This window comes from Lethenteron reissneri, chromosome 4 (genome assembly GCF_015708825.2).
Source record: "Lethenteron reissneri isolate LAM-NWPU_2019-01 chromosome 4, ASM1570882v1, whole genome shotgun sequence".
Classification (NCBI taxonomy): Eukaryota; Metazoa; Chordata; class Hyperoartia; order Petromyzontiformes; family Petromyzontidae; genus Lethenteron; species Lethenteron reissneri.
In genome coordinates, this window is record NC_083782.1 from 4,366,891 (window position 1) to 4,383,151 (window position 16,261).

The 16,261-nt window shown below is 49.1% G+C and overlaps 1 protein-coding gene across 1 annotated transcript in view; it reads left to right on the plus strand.

Annotated features, from left to right (window-relative positions):
• Nucleotides 1–12,660, plus strand: part of LOC133349346 (very-long-chain enoyl-CoA reductase-like) — a 45,858-nt gene extending 33,198 nt beyond the window's left edge. The window contains exons 9-13 of the mRNA XM_061562700.1: nt 215–252; nt 2,957–3,014; nt 5,456–5,544; nt 7,909–7,954; nt 9,488–12,660. Coding sequence (XP_061418684.1) covers nt 215–252; nt 2,957–3,014; nt 5,456–5,544; nt 7,909–7,954; nt 9,488–9,615 — 359 coding nt within the window. The 3' untranslated portion in view covers nt 9,616–12,660. The remainder of the gene's footprint in view (nt 1–214; nt 253–2,956; nt 3,015–5,455; nt 5,545–7,908; nt 7,955–9,487) is intronic.
• Nucleotides 12,661–16,261: the final 3,601 nt, after the last annotated feature.

A 16,261-nucleotide genomic window follows, 5' to 3' on the forward strand; every position in this document is an offset into this window, starting at 1 on the left:
TTCTTTTTGCATTTGCACAGAGGCTGTGTGCTTTTTCGCAAAATTTCACTCGCTACAGTAGTGAGTAAAACATGCAATGGGACATCGTGGGACACGCTGTCAATTGTATTTTTTAAGGACGTTTCTAAAATGCCCCTAGCATTAGCCTCTTTTGAGTTGAACGCACGCACGGCGTGACTTTGCTCCGCACCTGGCCACGTGTGTCTCCCTACAGCAAACAAGCAGATGGGTGTGGGGCTCATGTGCTTCATCGTAAGTACGAACGCAAGAGGCCACACGAGCCTCACTCGCTTTCATCCTTGCTCACAACCAGCTACCAATGCCCGGACTGTGTGTCTGTGTGTGTGTGTCTGTGTGTGTGTCTGTGTGTGTGTCTGTGTGTGTATCTGTGTGTGTGTATGAGTGTCTGTGTGTGTGTATCTGTGTGTGTGTCTGTGTGTGTCTGTGTGTCTGTGTGTGTTGTGTCTGTGTGTGTGTCTGTGTGTGTGTATCTGTGTGTGTGTATGAGTGTCTGTGTGTGTGTATCTGTGTGTGTTGTGTCTGTGTGTGTGTATCTGTGTGTGTGTATTAATGTCTGTGTGTGTGTATCTGTGTGTGTATGTGTGTGTGTCTGTGTGTGTGTGTGTCTGTGTGTGTGTATCTGTGTGTCTGTGTGTGTGTGTATGAGTGTCTGTGTGTGTGTATCTGTGTGTGTGTCTGTGTGTCTGTGTGTGTATCTGTGTCTGTGTGTGTCTGTGTGTGTGTATGTGTGTGTGTCTGTGTATCTCTGTGTGTGTATGTGTGTCTGTGTGTGTATCTGTGTCTGTGTGTGTCTGTGTGGGGGGCGGTGACGTAGCGGCAAGCGGGCCGCACTGCGAGCCTGGTGACCCGAGTTCGATGCCCGTTCATGGCCAACATCAGTGGCGATTATCTGAGCCTGTCCTGGACCTCTCCTAGGTTGGCTCGGCCTTAAATGAGTGCCTGGTGTGGTGTGTAAACATCAGCACTGGGGAGACAAAGGCAGCCCAATGTGGTGTTGACCACCTACCCCCTCGCGTGCCAACCTTAATTGGTGCTCGCTGATAGTAATTGCCCCAAAGGCTATGTGGGGGATCTTTGTCTTTGAATGCCATATGCTGCGTAATAACCGAGTGCATTACAAATTGTGGGGGGGAAGGGCAGGTGGGGAGGGGGGCACGGGGGGGGGGCGGGCGCTGTCTGAAGGCACCCACCTCGCGATCGAAACATCGTTCAGACCAAATCGCCTCCGGTCGAATCACCCTGATTGCGTCAAACCGAACAATCTAAGCAGGATTGAGCCTGGATCGAGCGTGGGCGGGTCGGCCACACACGTGCATGGAGAGCCTTGTGAGATCACTCCGTCGTCGCCGCACCTGTCGAGTTTACTTGAACTTCAAACAACTTGACAGTGCAGGAGGAGGCCCAGTGAACTTGTAGCTGCTACAGCAATGTCAGCAGAGGGCAGTGCAGAATCGATCATTGTTGTACCCTACTATGCTCCCCTGCCTCCTGCCCAATCTCCATCCCCCCTCACCTCCCCCGTTGTAGCTAAGCACCTGGTGCGTGACCTCGCGTCACGTGAGGTCATGCGTGACGACAGTCCTGTTAATGAAAATCATGAAAGCCTGAATGTTCACGACTAACTCAACTCGGCTTCCGTGAAGTCTGTGGATTCTAAACTAAGCCATGTTTTTTATTTTACCAGGTAAGGGTCACTGAGCTGTGTCGCTCTTTTTTCAGAAGCGACCCGGCCACAACTGAAAACTCAACAAAGTCGCTTATCGTGTGGACATGTATAGCAGCCAAATGCTCTAAACGCGTTATGTTGATTCTAAATGTGGAGGGGAAAACCGGAGGACCCGGAAAAAAATCCACACGACCACGTGGAGAGAGACGTAAACTCCAAATATACAGCAGGCGTCAGGGTCATGATTGAACCCACGGCCTCCTGTAGACCAGGCGATGTAGTTAACATCTCCTAGCCACCGTGATGATGATGATGAGAGAGAGAGACACGCAAATTCCAAATATACAGCAGCAGGCGTCAGGGTCATGATTGAACCCACGGCCTGCTGTAGACCAGGCGAGGTAGTTAACATCTCCTTGCTACCGTGACGCCCTTATTCTGAAGCCGAGAGCGTGATAGTCGGTGGGGTGTGGGGAGGGGATGCGAGAGGGAGAGCCAGACTGGGCCACAGAGAATGACATCCTTCACAAATGCTGTGTGGAAATTGATATTTGCATGCCTGATTCGACTGTGTGTGGAGCGAGTGGTGGTGTGTTGGAGAGTAACCCCACAACATTTAAATGTTTCCTCTCCGGCACGCTGGTGTGCTGAAGTAGTAACTCATTGGCGCGTTTTGTTTACGTGACAAACCTTTTTAATTGGCTGTATCGGGTGGTGGTGGGTAAACGACACATTTATATTGACGCATTCTAACCCCACAAAAAAAACTTTTAAAATCCTTTATATTAAGTTCACTTGCTTGCTTGCTTGCGCACTTACGACCGTGCAAATTTTCGGTCGTTTTTTAACCCACTTCCCGTGATCCAATCGAGCTGACATTTTGCACACAGACTCGTTGTGCGTGACAATTTCTTTTCGTGAAAATGTTTTTTCCAAAATTTTACACTTTTTAGGTAAACAAAAAATTATAATTAATTACCAATTGCTTAATGGTGGCAGGCAATCATCTGACCCATAGGTGGCAGCCATCTCAAGCCAGAGGACGAGAGGACTCTAGCCGCCCGTTTCAAAGACCAATGTGGGCTGGGTTGTGGCCCATTGAACACGCATATAAAGGATTAATAGTGAAAAACTTTGTTTTTACGGGTTATTTTTTTATGGATAATATTGGTCGTGAAAGCCTACTACGACGTGTTAAACTCAAGTTCCTCCATCCCCACGGTGATCGCCGTGGTTGCCACGTCTACGTCTCCGTTGCTCTGCGTGCAGGTGTGCGAGATCGGCAACTACTTCATCCACGTGACGCTCCGGGACCAGCAGAGTTCCGGTGAGTGATGACCACACCCAGGGCTCGCCACCACGTTAACAACAACAACAACCACGTAAACAACAACAACAGCTGCAGCAGCAACAGCTGACTTCCGCCCACTCTGATGTTGCTCTCACATTGCAAGAACATCACCAGGCCAGTGGCGTAGCTGTCGAGTGTACAGGCGGTGCAACTGGGGTGCCGAGGTGGCGAGATGTTAACTACCTCGCCTGGTATACAGAAGGTCGTGGGTTCGATCCCGATCCCGACCCTGACGCCTGCTGTATATTTTAGAGTTTAGCTGTCTCGAGTTCTCTCCCCGTGGGTCCTCCGGTTTTTCCCTCCCGCATTTCGAGCCAACGTCACGCGTTTAGAGTGTGGACCAATCAACTTCAAGGACAGTGCATATATTATCAGAGTTATGTTTTTTTTTGCATTATGGCTGCAGGTATTGTGGTCTATGCAAACATAACTCCTTGTAAAAAAAAGGTGTCAGTTTTGTTGCCAGATAGAAGGGTAAAAAAAAACAATTCTCTTATTTTTTACTGGCAAATGAGGTTCCAATGGCGTTTAGAGTTGTTTTGGCCGCGAGAAATTCCCACCCCATAGAAGCCACTTCGTTTGGGCTATCATTTGTGATAGCCAGGTCGCTTCTAAAATCATAACCTCATCATTTTTTAACTGCACCCGGGACGCACGGGGGCAGCAGGGGCATGAGGTGCGAGAATACGGAGCGGGGACCTGGGATGGTGGGATAGAAAACTTTGGACAAGAGGCCCTCCATTGCATTCCCTTCGCCCATCGTCACTATTGCCACCGGCTTGGAAGCCACGCGCCTGTGATGCGGCACCGCCGGTGGGTTTTCGCGTGGACTTTGTGAAACTATCCGGACCAGCTGGGACTGGCGGAGGTGACCAGCAAGAAGGCTGCACGCTCGTGTGGTCCTTTTCAGCGTTAACCCCTCTCGCAGCAGTTTAGCGCGCTGTGCTACGAACCCGGCTACCCGAGTTCGATTCCCACTCATGGGCCAACACGGGTGACGGTTATTTGAACCGGTCTTGTGCCTCCCCTAGGGCGACTCAGCCTCAAAATTACTACCTGGTGTGGTGTGTAAACATTGCGATGTGGAAGACAAAAGCGGACGGGCGTGGTGCTGACCACCCACCCCCTCGTGTGCCGTTCTGGCCCTTCATAAGTGCTCGCTAACAGCACTTGCCCCATCAGTCTGTTGAGTCTCTATGGGGAATCTTTGTTTTTGTGTGTGGTGGGATGTTCTCTGCGAACTCGAGTTTCCTCCCACGTGCAAAGGCGCTCAATAAAAATGGAATCGGTGAAATATTCCAAAGCAGGACGACTCTCCTTTAAATAAAGTCATCGGACTCGATGAGTCCTTCTCGGAAAGATACATAGATACATAAACTATATCATTATATTAAGGAATTGGCCAACCATCCCACTGCAGTCAAGGTCACGGTCTCGAGGTTGTCAAGGTTATCGCCACTGATGCCACCGCATGTTGCCATCGCGTCCTTCCCTCTGCCAGATTCTGCAGCTGCCGCGCAGCTGAAACACAGCCACCAAGGTTTGCTCTTACAATCCCGTAATCGCCACCGTTTGGCATTTAGGTCTTGCACTTGGCAGCCAAGACCAGGCTGCCACTTAATCTCCCGTCTCGGTGACCTACCCTCCTTGCTCCTGCGTTGCGTGTACGAGAAATAACATTGAGAGGCGGCTGAAAATGGCCGGTGATGATGGAGTGGTATGAGTGCTAATTCTTTTCAATTGCTGCTGACCCTGTGTGTACCGTGTGACCGCTTCTTCTCCTGGTGTGTGTTGTTGTTGTTGTGCAGCACACAATATGTGTGACCGCTTCTTCTCCTGGTGTGTGTTGTTGTTGTTGTTGTGCAGCACACAGTATGTGTGACCGCTTCTTCTCCTGGTGTGTGTTGTTGTTGTTGTGCTGCACTCAATGTGTGACCGCTTCTTCTCCTGGTGTGTGTTGTTGTTGTTGTGCAGCACACAATATGTGTGACCGCTTCTTCTCCTGGTGTGTGTTGTTGTTGTTGTGCAGCACACAATATGTGTGACCGCTTCTCCTGGTGTGTGTTGTTGTTGTTGTGCAGCACACAATATGTGTGACCGCTTCTCCTGGTGTGTTGTTGTTGTTGTGCAGCACACAGTATGTGTGACCGCTTCTTCTCCTGGTGTGTGTTGTTGTTGTTGTGCAGCACACAATATGTGTGACCGCTTCTTCTCCTGGTGTGTGTTGTTGTTGTTGTGCAGCACACAAATTGTGTGGCCGCTCCTTCTACTGTGTGTAATTGTTGTGTCCAGCACACAACAACATGTGTTACCACTCCTTCTGGTGTGTGTTATTGTGTGTACGTACCGATGTTTTGAACTTCTTTTGCACCGTACGTAGCCAACCGTGCTAATTGGGGGTGTTTTCCCGCACACAGTGTACAGGCTACGTCAGTATCCGATGCCGACCATGAATCCCTTCACGTGGCCGTTCGTGTTCATCTCCTGTCCCAACTACACGTACGAGGTCAGTGGTGGGACCAGGCCCATTGGGGGGCCGGGAGTCCCCGATTTTTTTAAGTCTATAAACTCCCAGCGAAGGCGAGACAGACAGTAAGAGGTGGTGGGTGTAGCGGGGCGAGAGAAATGCGGACAAAAAGTGACGGATCAGAGAGACGTGAAATGAAATGAGAGAGATTTAGTGAGGTGAGACAAAAGGCAAGGTAGAGTTGAGAGAGATTAATTAGTACGTTTTTATTTGATGGCTTTTTATGCTTATTAGCATCTAAATCCGAGTTGATATTTGGTGAATCGAATTTTTGTTCATGAATACAGTGCCCATTGAGCTGTTTTAGGGCCCTGCGCTTTTGTTGAGTCTCCTTTGCTTAAAGCCACCTAATTCCTTACGCCGAAGCAACAAAGTGGATTTCAAATTTGGATGTTGATTGCTAACTCAAACCACACGCATATGAAGAGGTAGAAGATTCACTACAGACAGTGAATGATCTTTGCTTATAGTATCTGAAAAGCTCAGGATTCAGTTGAAAAAGCCCGAGGCCTGTAATCCAATTCGCATCGAGATTCGTGAAACTCCTAAACCCGGCTGGCTACAAGGTGGCCAGTGGCTGGCAGTACAGCAAGTGGGTTAATCGGTGAGCTCATCAGCAGAGACCTTTGAGCGTGAACCCTCTCGTACGATTGGGTTTTCTCCACGAACTCTCAGACGCAAGAAAAAAACCCAATAATTAATTAATAGGTTAACCATCCCAGTCTATATTACACCCAAATATAACTATAGTCTTGAGACCCAAGCATTTTTTTGTACATAAAAGCCAACATTCTTAATGATTTATTTTACATAATTACAAAATATACATTGTCAGTGACACTCTTAGATTGCAGCCCTGGACTTCCCCAAAGTGTTCCAATAGCCGGGCCCTGCTAGACCCATTACAGCAGTCACGCGTTTTCGCGTTCGCAAAAAAGATCACTTATTACGAGCCCGTGTAAATGTTACGAGATGCTACGTGTCCTCGCGTAAAGGTTGCGCAAAGTGCCTGTCAACCCAACCGTGTTGCCGCGCGCAAGCAAAGTCATCTCGCTGCCCGTGTCCCCTTGGAGACGTGGCTGCGAGCTCGGGGTCGAGATTTGAAACCTCGTTTGTGCCCGCCAACTCTAAGCGCAGCGCTGTCTAAACTCTCGTCTCAAGGGGGGGGAGGGAGGGGGGAGGGGGAGCGGGGAGGGAGGAGGGGGCGGGGGGGAGAGGGGGCGGGGGAGGGGAGGGAGGAGGGTTGGGGGGATGGGGGGTGGGGGGGAGGCAGGAGAAGGGGAGGGGCGGGGGAGGTATGGGGGCGGGGGAGGGGGCGGGGGAGGGAGGGGGGGAGGGTTGGGGGATGGGGGTGGGGGGGAGGCAGAGGAAGGAGGAGGGGCAGGAGAGGTATGGGGGCGGGGGAGGGGCGGGGGAGGGAGGGGGGCGGGGGAGGGAGGAGGGATGGGGGAGGGGGGATGGGGGGGAGGCAGGAGAAGGGGAGGGGCGGGGGAGGTATGGGGGCGGGGAGCGGGGGAGGGAGGGGGCGGGGGAGATAGAAGGGCTCATTCGAAGCGTTTGAGGTCGAACACGCGTGGGTCATCAATTAGAATGCTTGAATGAACTCGCCACGTGGAGTTTCTCATTCTTCTTCTCGCCCTTGTATATATAATAATTATTGGCTCTGCTGACAGACGTTGCGTTTTGGTGGCGGGTTTTAAATGCGCTCGTTAACAAGTCGAGCGTTTCTATTATTTTTTGTTACGCAGCTGGTGACCTGTTAGCCCTGGGGCATTTTTAACGCGCCCTTGGTGGTGGCATCGGTATCGACTTTTTCATGAGCACGGAACGATTTGGCGTTATGTCGACGGCCACTTTCGTGCGGTTGGGATGCTTGCCGTGTGCGCGTGGTGTCGCGGTTAGCACGCAGCCGGACTTGCAAATCGAGAGGTCACCGGTTCGATTTGGCGGTCCCGGGCAGTGGCCAACAACGGCGCAGGTTTATTAAATCTCCCAGCCTCAGCTCTGTCCCCAACCCCCCCAGCCTCCCGCCGCCCCTCCAGCCCCAGCTACCCCCCAGCAAACTTTATATGATGTGCTGACATGGTCTTCCCTCCAGCGCCATACAACCCAATGTATACCTTGCACTGGCAGCCAGCAATTTCGCTTACGGCGTAAAGAACCGGTTCGTCCAGCGATGGCCAAGTGGCGAGGATTTATTGCGGCCTCGTGATTACAAAAGGCAAAAAGCTGGAAATTAATTTGCAGCTTTATGCTCACACGAGGTGCTGTGCTCCGCGTAATTTTTCTTTTCACTTTGTCGATGGCGCGGCGTTGATTGTTGCTGGCTGCTGTGCGCTGCAGATTGGAGCCTGGTTTGGATTTTCCATCATGACCCAGACTGTGGCAGGTGAGACCTCTCGCTCTCTCTCTCTCTCGAGCCTGTGTACCCCAAACTACCAAGGCACACACTTTGCAATTATTTTTGTTTCGATTTTTGGTTCTTTCGGTAAAGTCACGTAGAAGGGAAATAATAAAATAATAATAAATTTACATAATAAAATACAATTCTCACGACGTTTCGGCCACAACGCAAGCAGCCGTCCTCAGGTGAAGAACAGGTCTGTCGGAAAGACAGCGTCCGAATGAACACCATTCGCTGTCTTTCCAACACCCCTGTTATTATTTCCCTTCTACGTGACTTTACCGAAAGAACCAATAAGAATAAGAAAAGGTTTTAGCCTTTCTTGAAATAAAACCTGATGTGATAGACAAAATATTTTCCAAATCTGATGCCAGATTTGGAATCAGCACCCCAAAATTACCTTAAACCCGTTGGAATACCTTATGCCAGAAAAAGTGGGTTGACCAGTGTAATCAGTACCTTTAATGTGCCGGAAAGACTCACGGATTTCCCAGGACAGCAACTACCTCCGCAAAAAGAGGAACGATCCTGGGGGGGGGGAATCCCAGGACAGGTGGGTAACCTCAGTAGGCACCCACAATTGTTTTTATTTCGTTTATTTACCAAGAGGGGGAAACAATGCCTGCGCACCTCTGACACAATGTGGACAGAGGTAAACGTCACGCAATCGTTGTTCTTCGGGGTCGTATATCCTGACAAATGTTGCTTTGAACAACGGCGTCGAATTATACGAAGCTGGTTGAGACCCACGTAGAATGTTGTACGAGATCGCGAATGATCCGGAAAATGCAGCGCATGCATTCTTTCGTGTCAGAGCAGCGAGTTTTCAACCTTGGGTTGGCTACGGTGTCGCCCCTTGTTGAATTTAGTTTCCACCGAGTAAACCCGCCCCCCCCCTCACGTCCCCCCTTGCCTGACCCAATATGGTTCTGAGAAAAAAATGTTTGAAGAATGAACATCAATATTTTAACCAAATTGTCCATTCTGTGAGGTAATCCTTAAGCGATTAAAAATATATATATATAAAACGGAGTTTCGGCATACGTGACCTATTTAATCTTGATTCGAATCTTTCGTGACTCCGGGAATCCATACTCTTTGGTTCTTTCGGTAAAGTCACGTCTAGCGCCATATTTAAATCGCAGTGTCACGAAGCCTGTAGCGATGCTCAAGTATAAGAGGCGCTGGTGACCTTCGGTCTCGAGTGCCAAAGGCTACCCGAAACGATCATGTATTTACACAGTCATTGGTGAACATTTTCAGTCCATCAATTGAGAACCCGATCTGACCTCTGCATCAACCCAGCCACCTCGACACGTGACCAAAACTAGACCTCGGCTGCAACCTGCTAAACCTGAGAACAATTTCACCGTTTAAAGTTGGCGTTATGTCGCTTGCATGTATGTGCGTATGTTCAACTTCTTTCGCACCGTACTTAACCAACCGTGCTAATCTGAAGTGCCGAGGGGGGGGGGAGACAACGAACTGAATTTTGTGCGCGTTGTGTCGCGCCCACAGCTGCCATCTTCCTGGTGTTCGGCTTCGTGCAAATGACCATCTGGGCTCGCGAGAAGCATCAGGTGTACCTCAAGGCGTTCGCAGACTACCCGCGCCTCCGCAAGCCCATCCTGCCCTTTCTGCTGTGACCTCGGAACCTGGAGGCCAGCGACAGGCAGTCGCCTGCACGCGCGACCAAAACTCGTGGTCACCTCGTTCCGTGCCACGCGTGTGTATCGGATTATATGTATTGCTAGAAAGGCAAAGATCCTCCGTGTAGCCTTCGCCGACTGTTAGGGCAAGTGCTGTTGGCGTGTAGCGCCTATGAAGGCCGGCACGGTACACGAGGGGGTGGGTGTCCGACACCCACCCGTTCGTGTAAGTGGCGATGTCCACACATTGCACCAGGTACTCAATTGAGGCTGAGTCATGTGTTCATCAAAATCTGCTCATAGTGTCTTACCTACTCCAGTGAGTGTGTAATGGTGCTCGTATCTTTCGGTGGGCCTAGGGCCAGGGGTGGAAATTCCACGTTCCTCTGGCGGAGTCAGTCTCTCCGTAGGATGGTGACTGTTGACTTTCGACTGAAGCAGTACCTCATTTTAACAGCCCTGCACAGGGGACGATGATGATGGGTTGAGTCGACCCCCGGACAGCATTTTGAACTTGTGGCCCGCTTGATTATGGGTCGCGCACTCTGCCCAAGCAACACCTGACTGAATATTTCAGTACACATATAGCAACAACAAGCAACAACAACAACGACAACATCACTCGGTGGCGGTGATGTGGCCACGGCGCTTGTGCCAGGCTATGTGCGCTTTAAGGCCACGTGAAGTGTTGAAGAATCACCGGCAGGAGGTCATTGGAAAGGTAGCGTACACAACCCATACACGCACGTACACAACACACATACAGATGAACACGTGGAGACTGCCTATCGTATGGAGGCTGACACATGGCAATCAACGGAACGAAACAGATTTCCACGAAGACTTCGTCTGCTGCCGTCCCATGCGTCTATTAGAAGCGGCTCCCGTACACCGAGTGGCCGTGGGTCAAAGCGAGGTCACCGACATCCGAATGCCAACTTCAACCTGTCGGTCGTCGCGAAACCATTCGGTTGAAACGCCTCCGGAGAAGCGGCGAGAACGTCTGGGCGGTGTGATTGCCGGACTGACCTGAAGGTCACACGCGGTCCGTTGTTTTTTTCTTTTTTTTTACTGCATCTTGCAGCATTGTATCACACGTGTATTATATCTGGTAGGTTATTTAATTAGCAGCGCATGGTGCAAAGACGCAATATGCAATGTTTGTGCTACAAAGCTGCCATCGGGTTAATATATTACCGGGCGAGGTTCAGCTGTGTTGATGTGTATTATAAAAAAATATATATTTATTAGAAAGTGGCAACAGTTGAGAGGTGTTTTAAAAAGGCGCTCGCTGCGTGGAACCGAGCGGAGCGGAGGGAGCGGTGGTTAGCGCACTGGCCGGTTACATTTTGGCGGCTTGATTTTGACGATTCCCGGACATGGCAAAATGTACCGGTGGCAAGCGGTTGCCCGAGCCTGGTCCTTCACCAACCACGTAGACCATCTGTGAAAAAGAGCTTCATGGCTCATAGGATTCCTTGAGTAGAAGTTAATATTCTGACTGGGATAAAGAGATGGTCACAATGACTCTCATTGACCAATACGGTGTGTGGGGGTGGAGGGTGAAGCCTTAATTTAGCAGTGGTTTGACAGATGCTGAAAATATCATTCTCGTGTGTACGTATGTTGAACTTCTTCTGCACCGTATGTAGCCAAATGTGCTAATCGGATGTGCGGGGGTGGAGGGGGGGACTGTGGTTCGTACAAGCAAACAATATTGCGTCCGCATGGTTGAACAACCAGCCTTCGAAAAATGCAGCTCTTGTCACAAAAAAAAACCCCAGTGTAACTTTGCCGACTGTGGCCTGTTTCCTTGTACATAGCGCAGTCGTTTATTTTAAGATATTTTTATTGCAACGACTGGTAGCGTGGGCTCGGTCGTTCATGTTGCAGGCCGCTACGTTTACAAAGCGAGATCTGTCCCACAGCGAGTTTGTATTATTTTTTCGCGAGCAGCATGATGCTTTGCGACGAGCGCGTTGTGTGGTTGGTACATTTTTGTTTTTATTTATTTCTGGAGACTGGCATGCGCGCTGCGAAAACAACAACAACAACCCAGAACACAGCCGATGTGCAGTCTGGAATACAGCATCGCCTCGTTTTTTTGCCAGCGATACGTTCAGGAGAAATGTTCGTGAATGGCAAATTTCGCGGGTAAAGAGTTTGTCGTACGAAAACCTATATTTTAAATGAATGAGCTTAAATACATAAGATGTTGAATACGTGAAATTCATTTCATCACTTGATCTCATCACTTTCTTTCTCTCTCTCTCGATGCAGTTGTGTAGAGTTCCAGGTGCGATTCGCGGAAAGCTCAAATCGCCGATAGAAAGTTGGTGAATAGCGAGGGAATACTAAGACGAACTGTTTATGGTTTTTATGTTTTTTTTTTATTCCAGATCAGACGGTCAGTTAGGTGACTGCTGCTGCTGCCACAGGCAGTAGACCATTAATTTGTCTTCGAATCGCTGTTTCCGCATCCAAAGCTCAAGATTGTATTGAGGGAATGAGGCATTTTTAAACGGCTCAGATTTTTTGTGTTTATTTTAAAGCATTTGTGAGAGGAGATTTCAGTAAATTTGTATTGCTATGCTCGCCAACAGAGTCCATGCAAGCCATCTGTTGCAAATGATGTAATCACTATTGATATTACGCGACTGTAATTAATCCCAGAAAGGTTCAACATCAAGATTCAAAATAGTTTTTTTCCTAAATGCTTATAATTTTTTTTCAAATATTATTCCAACGTTGTGTCATCGGCACCACGAGACATCGTACCCTTTCAGAACTCTCGCTAAGCACAATGCAACCGTGTTAGTGGACAGCCCGTGGAACTAGCTGTCACAGAGCTACCGATGTTTGCATGGCACTCAATCCCACATATAAATGTAGTTGATGTGTTACAATTCTCAGAGTTGGAATTTCGCCAAAAATTAAGTGGGAAAAAACTGATTTTAATGCGATGCCTTTTTTAGTGTAGTCATTGGTGGCCAGGCTGAGACCATCACATCGCAAGCTAATAAAGTCGGTACAATGCCTCTCCGCAATGTCAACGTAGTGACGCTTACTAAATGCCTGCGGCAATATAGATTACATTACTTCGTGATTCTGCGTCGGCAGTGGAGCGCGAGTACAATAATCATCAAAACATTTACACGTTCGTTAATGAACCTGCTGTGAAGAAGGGCTACTGCTCCGAAACGTCGCCTATTGCCTTCTCGTTTTTGAAGGCCATCGTGTGTTGGAGAGGGGGGGGGGGGATTGTGTTGCTGTTTCGATATTCGTGACGACAACAACAGCAACAACAACAACAACAACGTGAAGGTCTTCTCGACCTTCGAGAAAAATGCGCAGAGGAATAAAACGACGCCCTCAACGCAGCCAGTTGAGCAACGGGCATCGCCTGCGCGTTGCCACCACCCGCTTCCTCGCCTTGGCACGCGGCTGCCTCTGATCCAACGTTGTGGCAGGCACCAGTGAGGGTTGATGAATCACCCGCACTGAAGAAACTCCCTTCTACCCGTGGGTGGGTGGGCGGGAGGTCGAAGAGAAGCCGTGACCCCCGGCTCGCCGGGCAGAATGCAGTCCGGCAAAGTGTGGACCGATCACCTTCTGTCCCTGAATATTTATTTAAAACTTTTAAAGGCGTGAATTTTTGCTCCGGGCGCTCCGGTGTCCTGCCCGCTGTGTATAACAAACGCTCACGCGTTGGCTGAAAACATCTTAATACGTAGAGGACTGCAGAGCAATTGTTGGTTGCGCCCGGCTCACCGGCTGGCAGCCTCCCAGCTCGTGTCTGCGGTTCCCGCTCGGTGATTGATGGGATTCAAATTTGCGCGAACGACGACGACGACATGCGATATATAGTAATAGGGTTTTACCCTTTCAACTGGTACAAAAACTGATACCTTTATACAAGGGATCATGTTTGCAATAACCACAACACAAGCAGTCAAAATGCAAACAAAAATAAACAACTCTGATAATGATAATAATATGCACTGTCCTTGAAGTTGATTGGTCCACACCCGAGACAGCTTTTCTTAGAGCCTAGTCTCACATTGGTGTTGGACCAGATGACGCCAAAAGGCGTACAACTCAAAAACAAGTTCAAGTTCAAGTTCATTTCTTAGGTATAGCCCTGTGAGCCATTCAGCTCTTGAATCAGCGCACTATCAGAGTATTGAGAGCTCGGGGTAAGCATTGTACCAGTTGAAAGGGTAAAAACCTATTACTATATTTTGCCGCTGGTAAAGAAGATGTCTCATAGTGCGATATATATTTTAGTCTTTTGTTTTCAATCATCGCCCGCCCGCCCGCTTGTCCATTCCTCGAGACGAGACATAAAGGCGCAGCCCTGCAATGGCTTTGCCCGCGTCGCCGCTACCGTCCAGCTGAAACGGCGGCGATGTCCCTGCTGCTGCCGCTGTTGCCGCTGTTGCGGGTGAGATACGTTAACAAGTGTAAGGGTGTATTGAAGATAATTGCACACAATGTGTGCTTTAAAGGTGCTATTTTTGAAACGTTTGGTGATCGTGTTGTGGTAGGGGGGACACGTTGCATGATAGGGGCGGAGGGGAGTTGGGGGGGGGGGTGCAAAGGAGGGTGGCTATTGTCACGGCCACGGCCTTTTGACTGCCAGTTTTTGTTTTGCCTTTGATGTTTTAGGAGATGAGCCGATGTCTTGGTGCACCAGACACGGAGTGAAGACGCAGAATAAAAACGGGGGGTGCGGGGGGAGGGGTATTGAGGGTGGATGCCTTGTCTTTTATTTTCGTGGCGCCTAATATCGCCAATTTTTTTTGTTGTTTTACATTTTGTGTTCCCCCTCCCCCACCCCCAAATGTATTCCATTTGTGAATTCTGCGTCTCGGCTTGAGATGATGAAGAAGGAAACGTGTGTACTGTGTTTGGACATGGACATTTTTTTGTTGCAGACAAATGCATCCGCCCCCACTCCCCCCCCCCCCCCCCATGTTAGAAAACGGCCCGTGGAAGCAGATTTCACAGAACTACTTCTCAGATCTATTCGAGTGAACTCTTATTCACGTCAGGGGCGCTGTACCTTTCAAAGGGAGAAATGTTTGTCACCCGGCAGTCAAAGCTTGGAATTTTAGCAAATTGTGGGAAAAAATATCTAATCTTTTTTTTAACACAAATAATGATCACATGTTTTTGTCCAGCGCCATATTTCAGTCACATTATCACGAGGCCTGTGGCGATGCTCAAGTATAAGATGCGCCGGTGAGCTTCAGTCCAGAGTCCCAAAGGCTAGCCGAAACAATGATGGGTTTTTAGTTTTTACCTTAACCCAGTCATTGGGTGACCAGGCTGGGAAACGTCGACTTGCTGTGATCGAGACACCCGGTTGAACCGCGTGGCTGTCTGGAAACTCGAATTGTAACCCACGGGTCACGGCGGAACCGACAGCTGTCCTCCGAGCCACGCGGCCACCATTGGCGTGGCGGCTCGGATTGTTTAAACGAAGGGGCGGGGGGGAGAAGTGGGTTGCGACGCGTCTGGCGTTGATTAATGCCACCCAGAGCATCGGATGGGGAGGCTGTAATCTGTTCAGCAACAATAACTATATATATACATCTTGATTTAAAGCTTTCGTGACTGCAGGGATTCATATTCTTGGTTCTTTCGGTAAAGTCACGTAGAAGGGAAATAATAAAATAATATAAAACAATACAAATTCTCACGACGTTTCGACTGCAACACAAGCAATCATCATCAGGTGTGAAATCCACAGAAAGAAAATTTGAAAAAAGTGGCGGTTTTTCGTAACGTCAGCACCACGGACAGCGATTTGGCAGTTGGCCAGATGGACGAGTCCATCTATGTTCGGAAAAGAGGAGGGGGGAGCAGAGAATGGAATGCGGTCTGAAAGTCACCATAAGCGTGAACACAATCAATTAAGACCCGAAATGGTTAATTAAATCCTTCCAATGATTGCTAAGCCAGAATCCATCTTCTCGGTTGATAAAATATATAGCAAATCTTCCACAATAGAGGGTTTTTGGGGGTTTGATCGCGTATATAAATATATAAATGTGTCGTTAAACCCGCCAGCACCCGACACAGCCAACTAGTAAGGGTTGTCACGTAAACAGAACGTGGCAAATTCGTCACTAGTACAGCACTAGTGTGTAGTGTAGTGTATAGTAGTGTAGTGTATAGTGTAGTGTATAGTGTAGTGTACTAGTACAGCACTAACCGGTGTGTTGGAGAGCCAAGCCACAACATTTACAATCTGAGAACGACGTTTCGCCAGTAATTACTAGTGACGAATTGCCATGTTCTATGGATGATATTGGTCGCGAAAGCCTACGTGTTAATGAGCAGATCTTAAAAAAAATACGTTTCTCAACAACAAAAATAAACTTGAACCTGATTGCATGGGGGGGGGTCATCTGCTTGGATTCTATTCCGTGCTGCTTCTATCCGCACATCCACTCTCCTCCTTACGTAGCGATCCAACTACAACAACAACCGCCATTCGCCACTAAGTGGCGGTGACGTCACCACGACGCTTGTGCCAGGCCATGTGCACCTTGAGGCCACGTGAAGTGTCGAACGCCCGCTGGCAGGAGGTCACGGGGCAGACCCAGCAGGTGCCACGGGTCGACTGACTGAGATG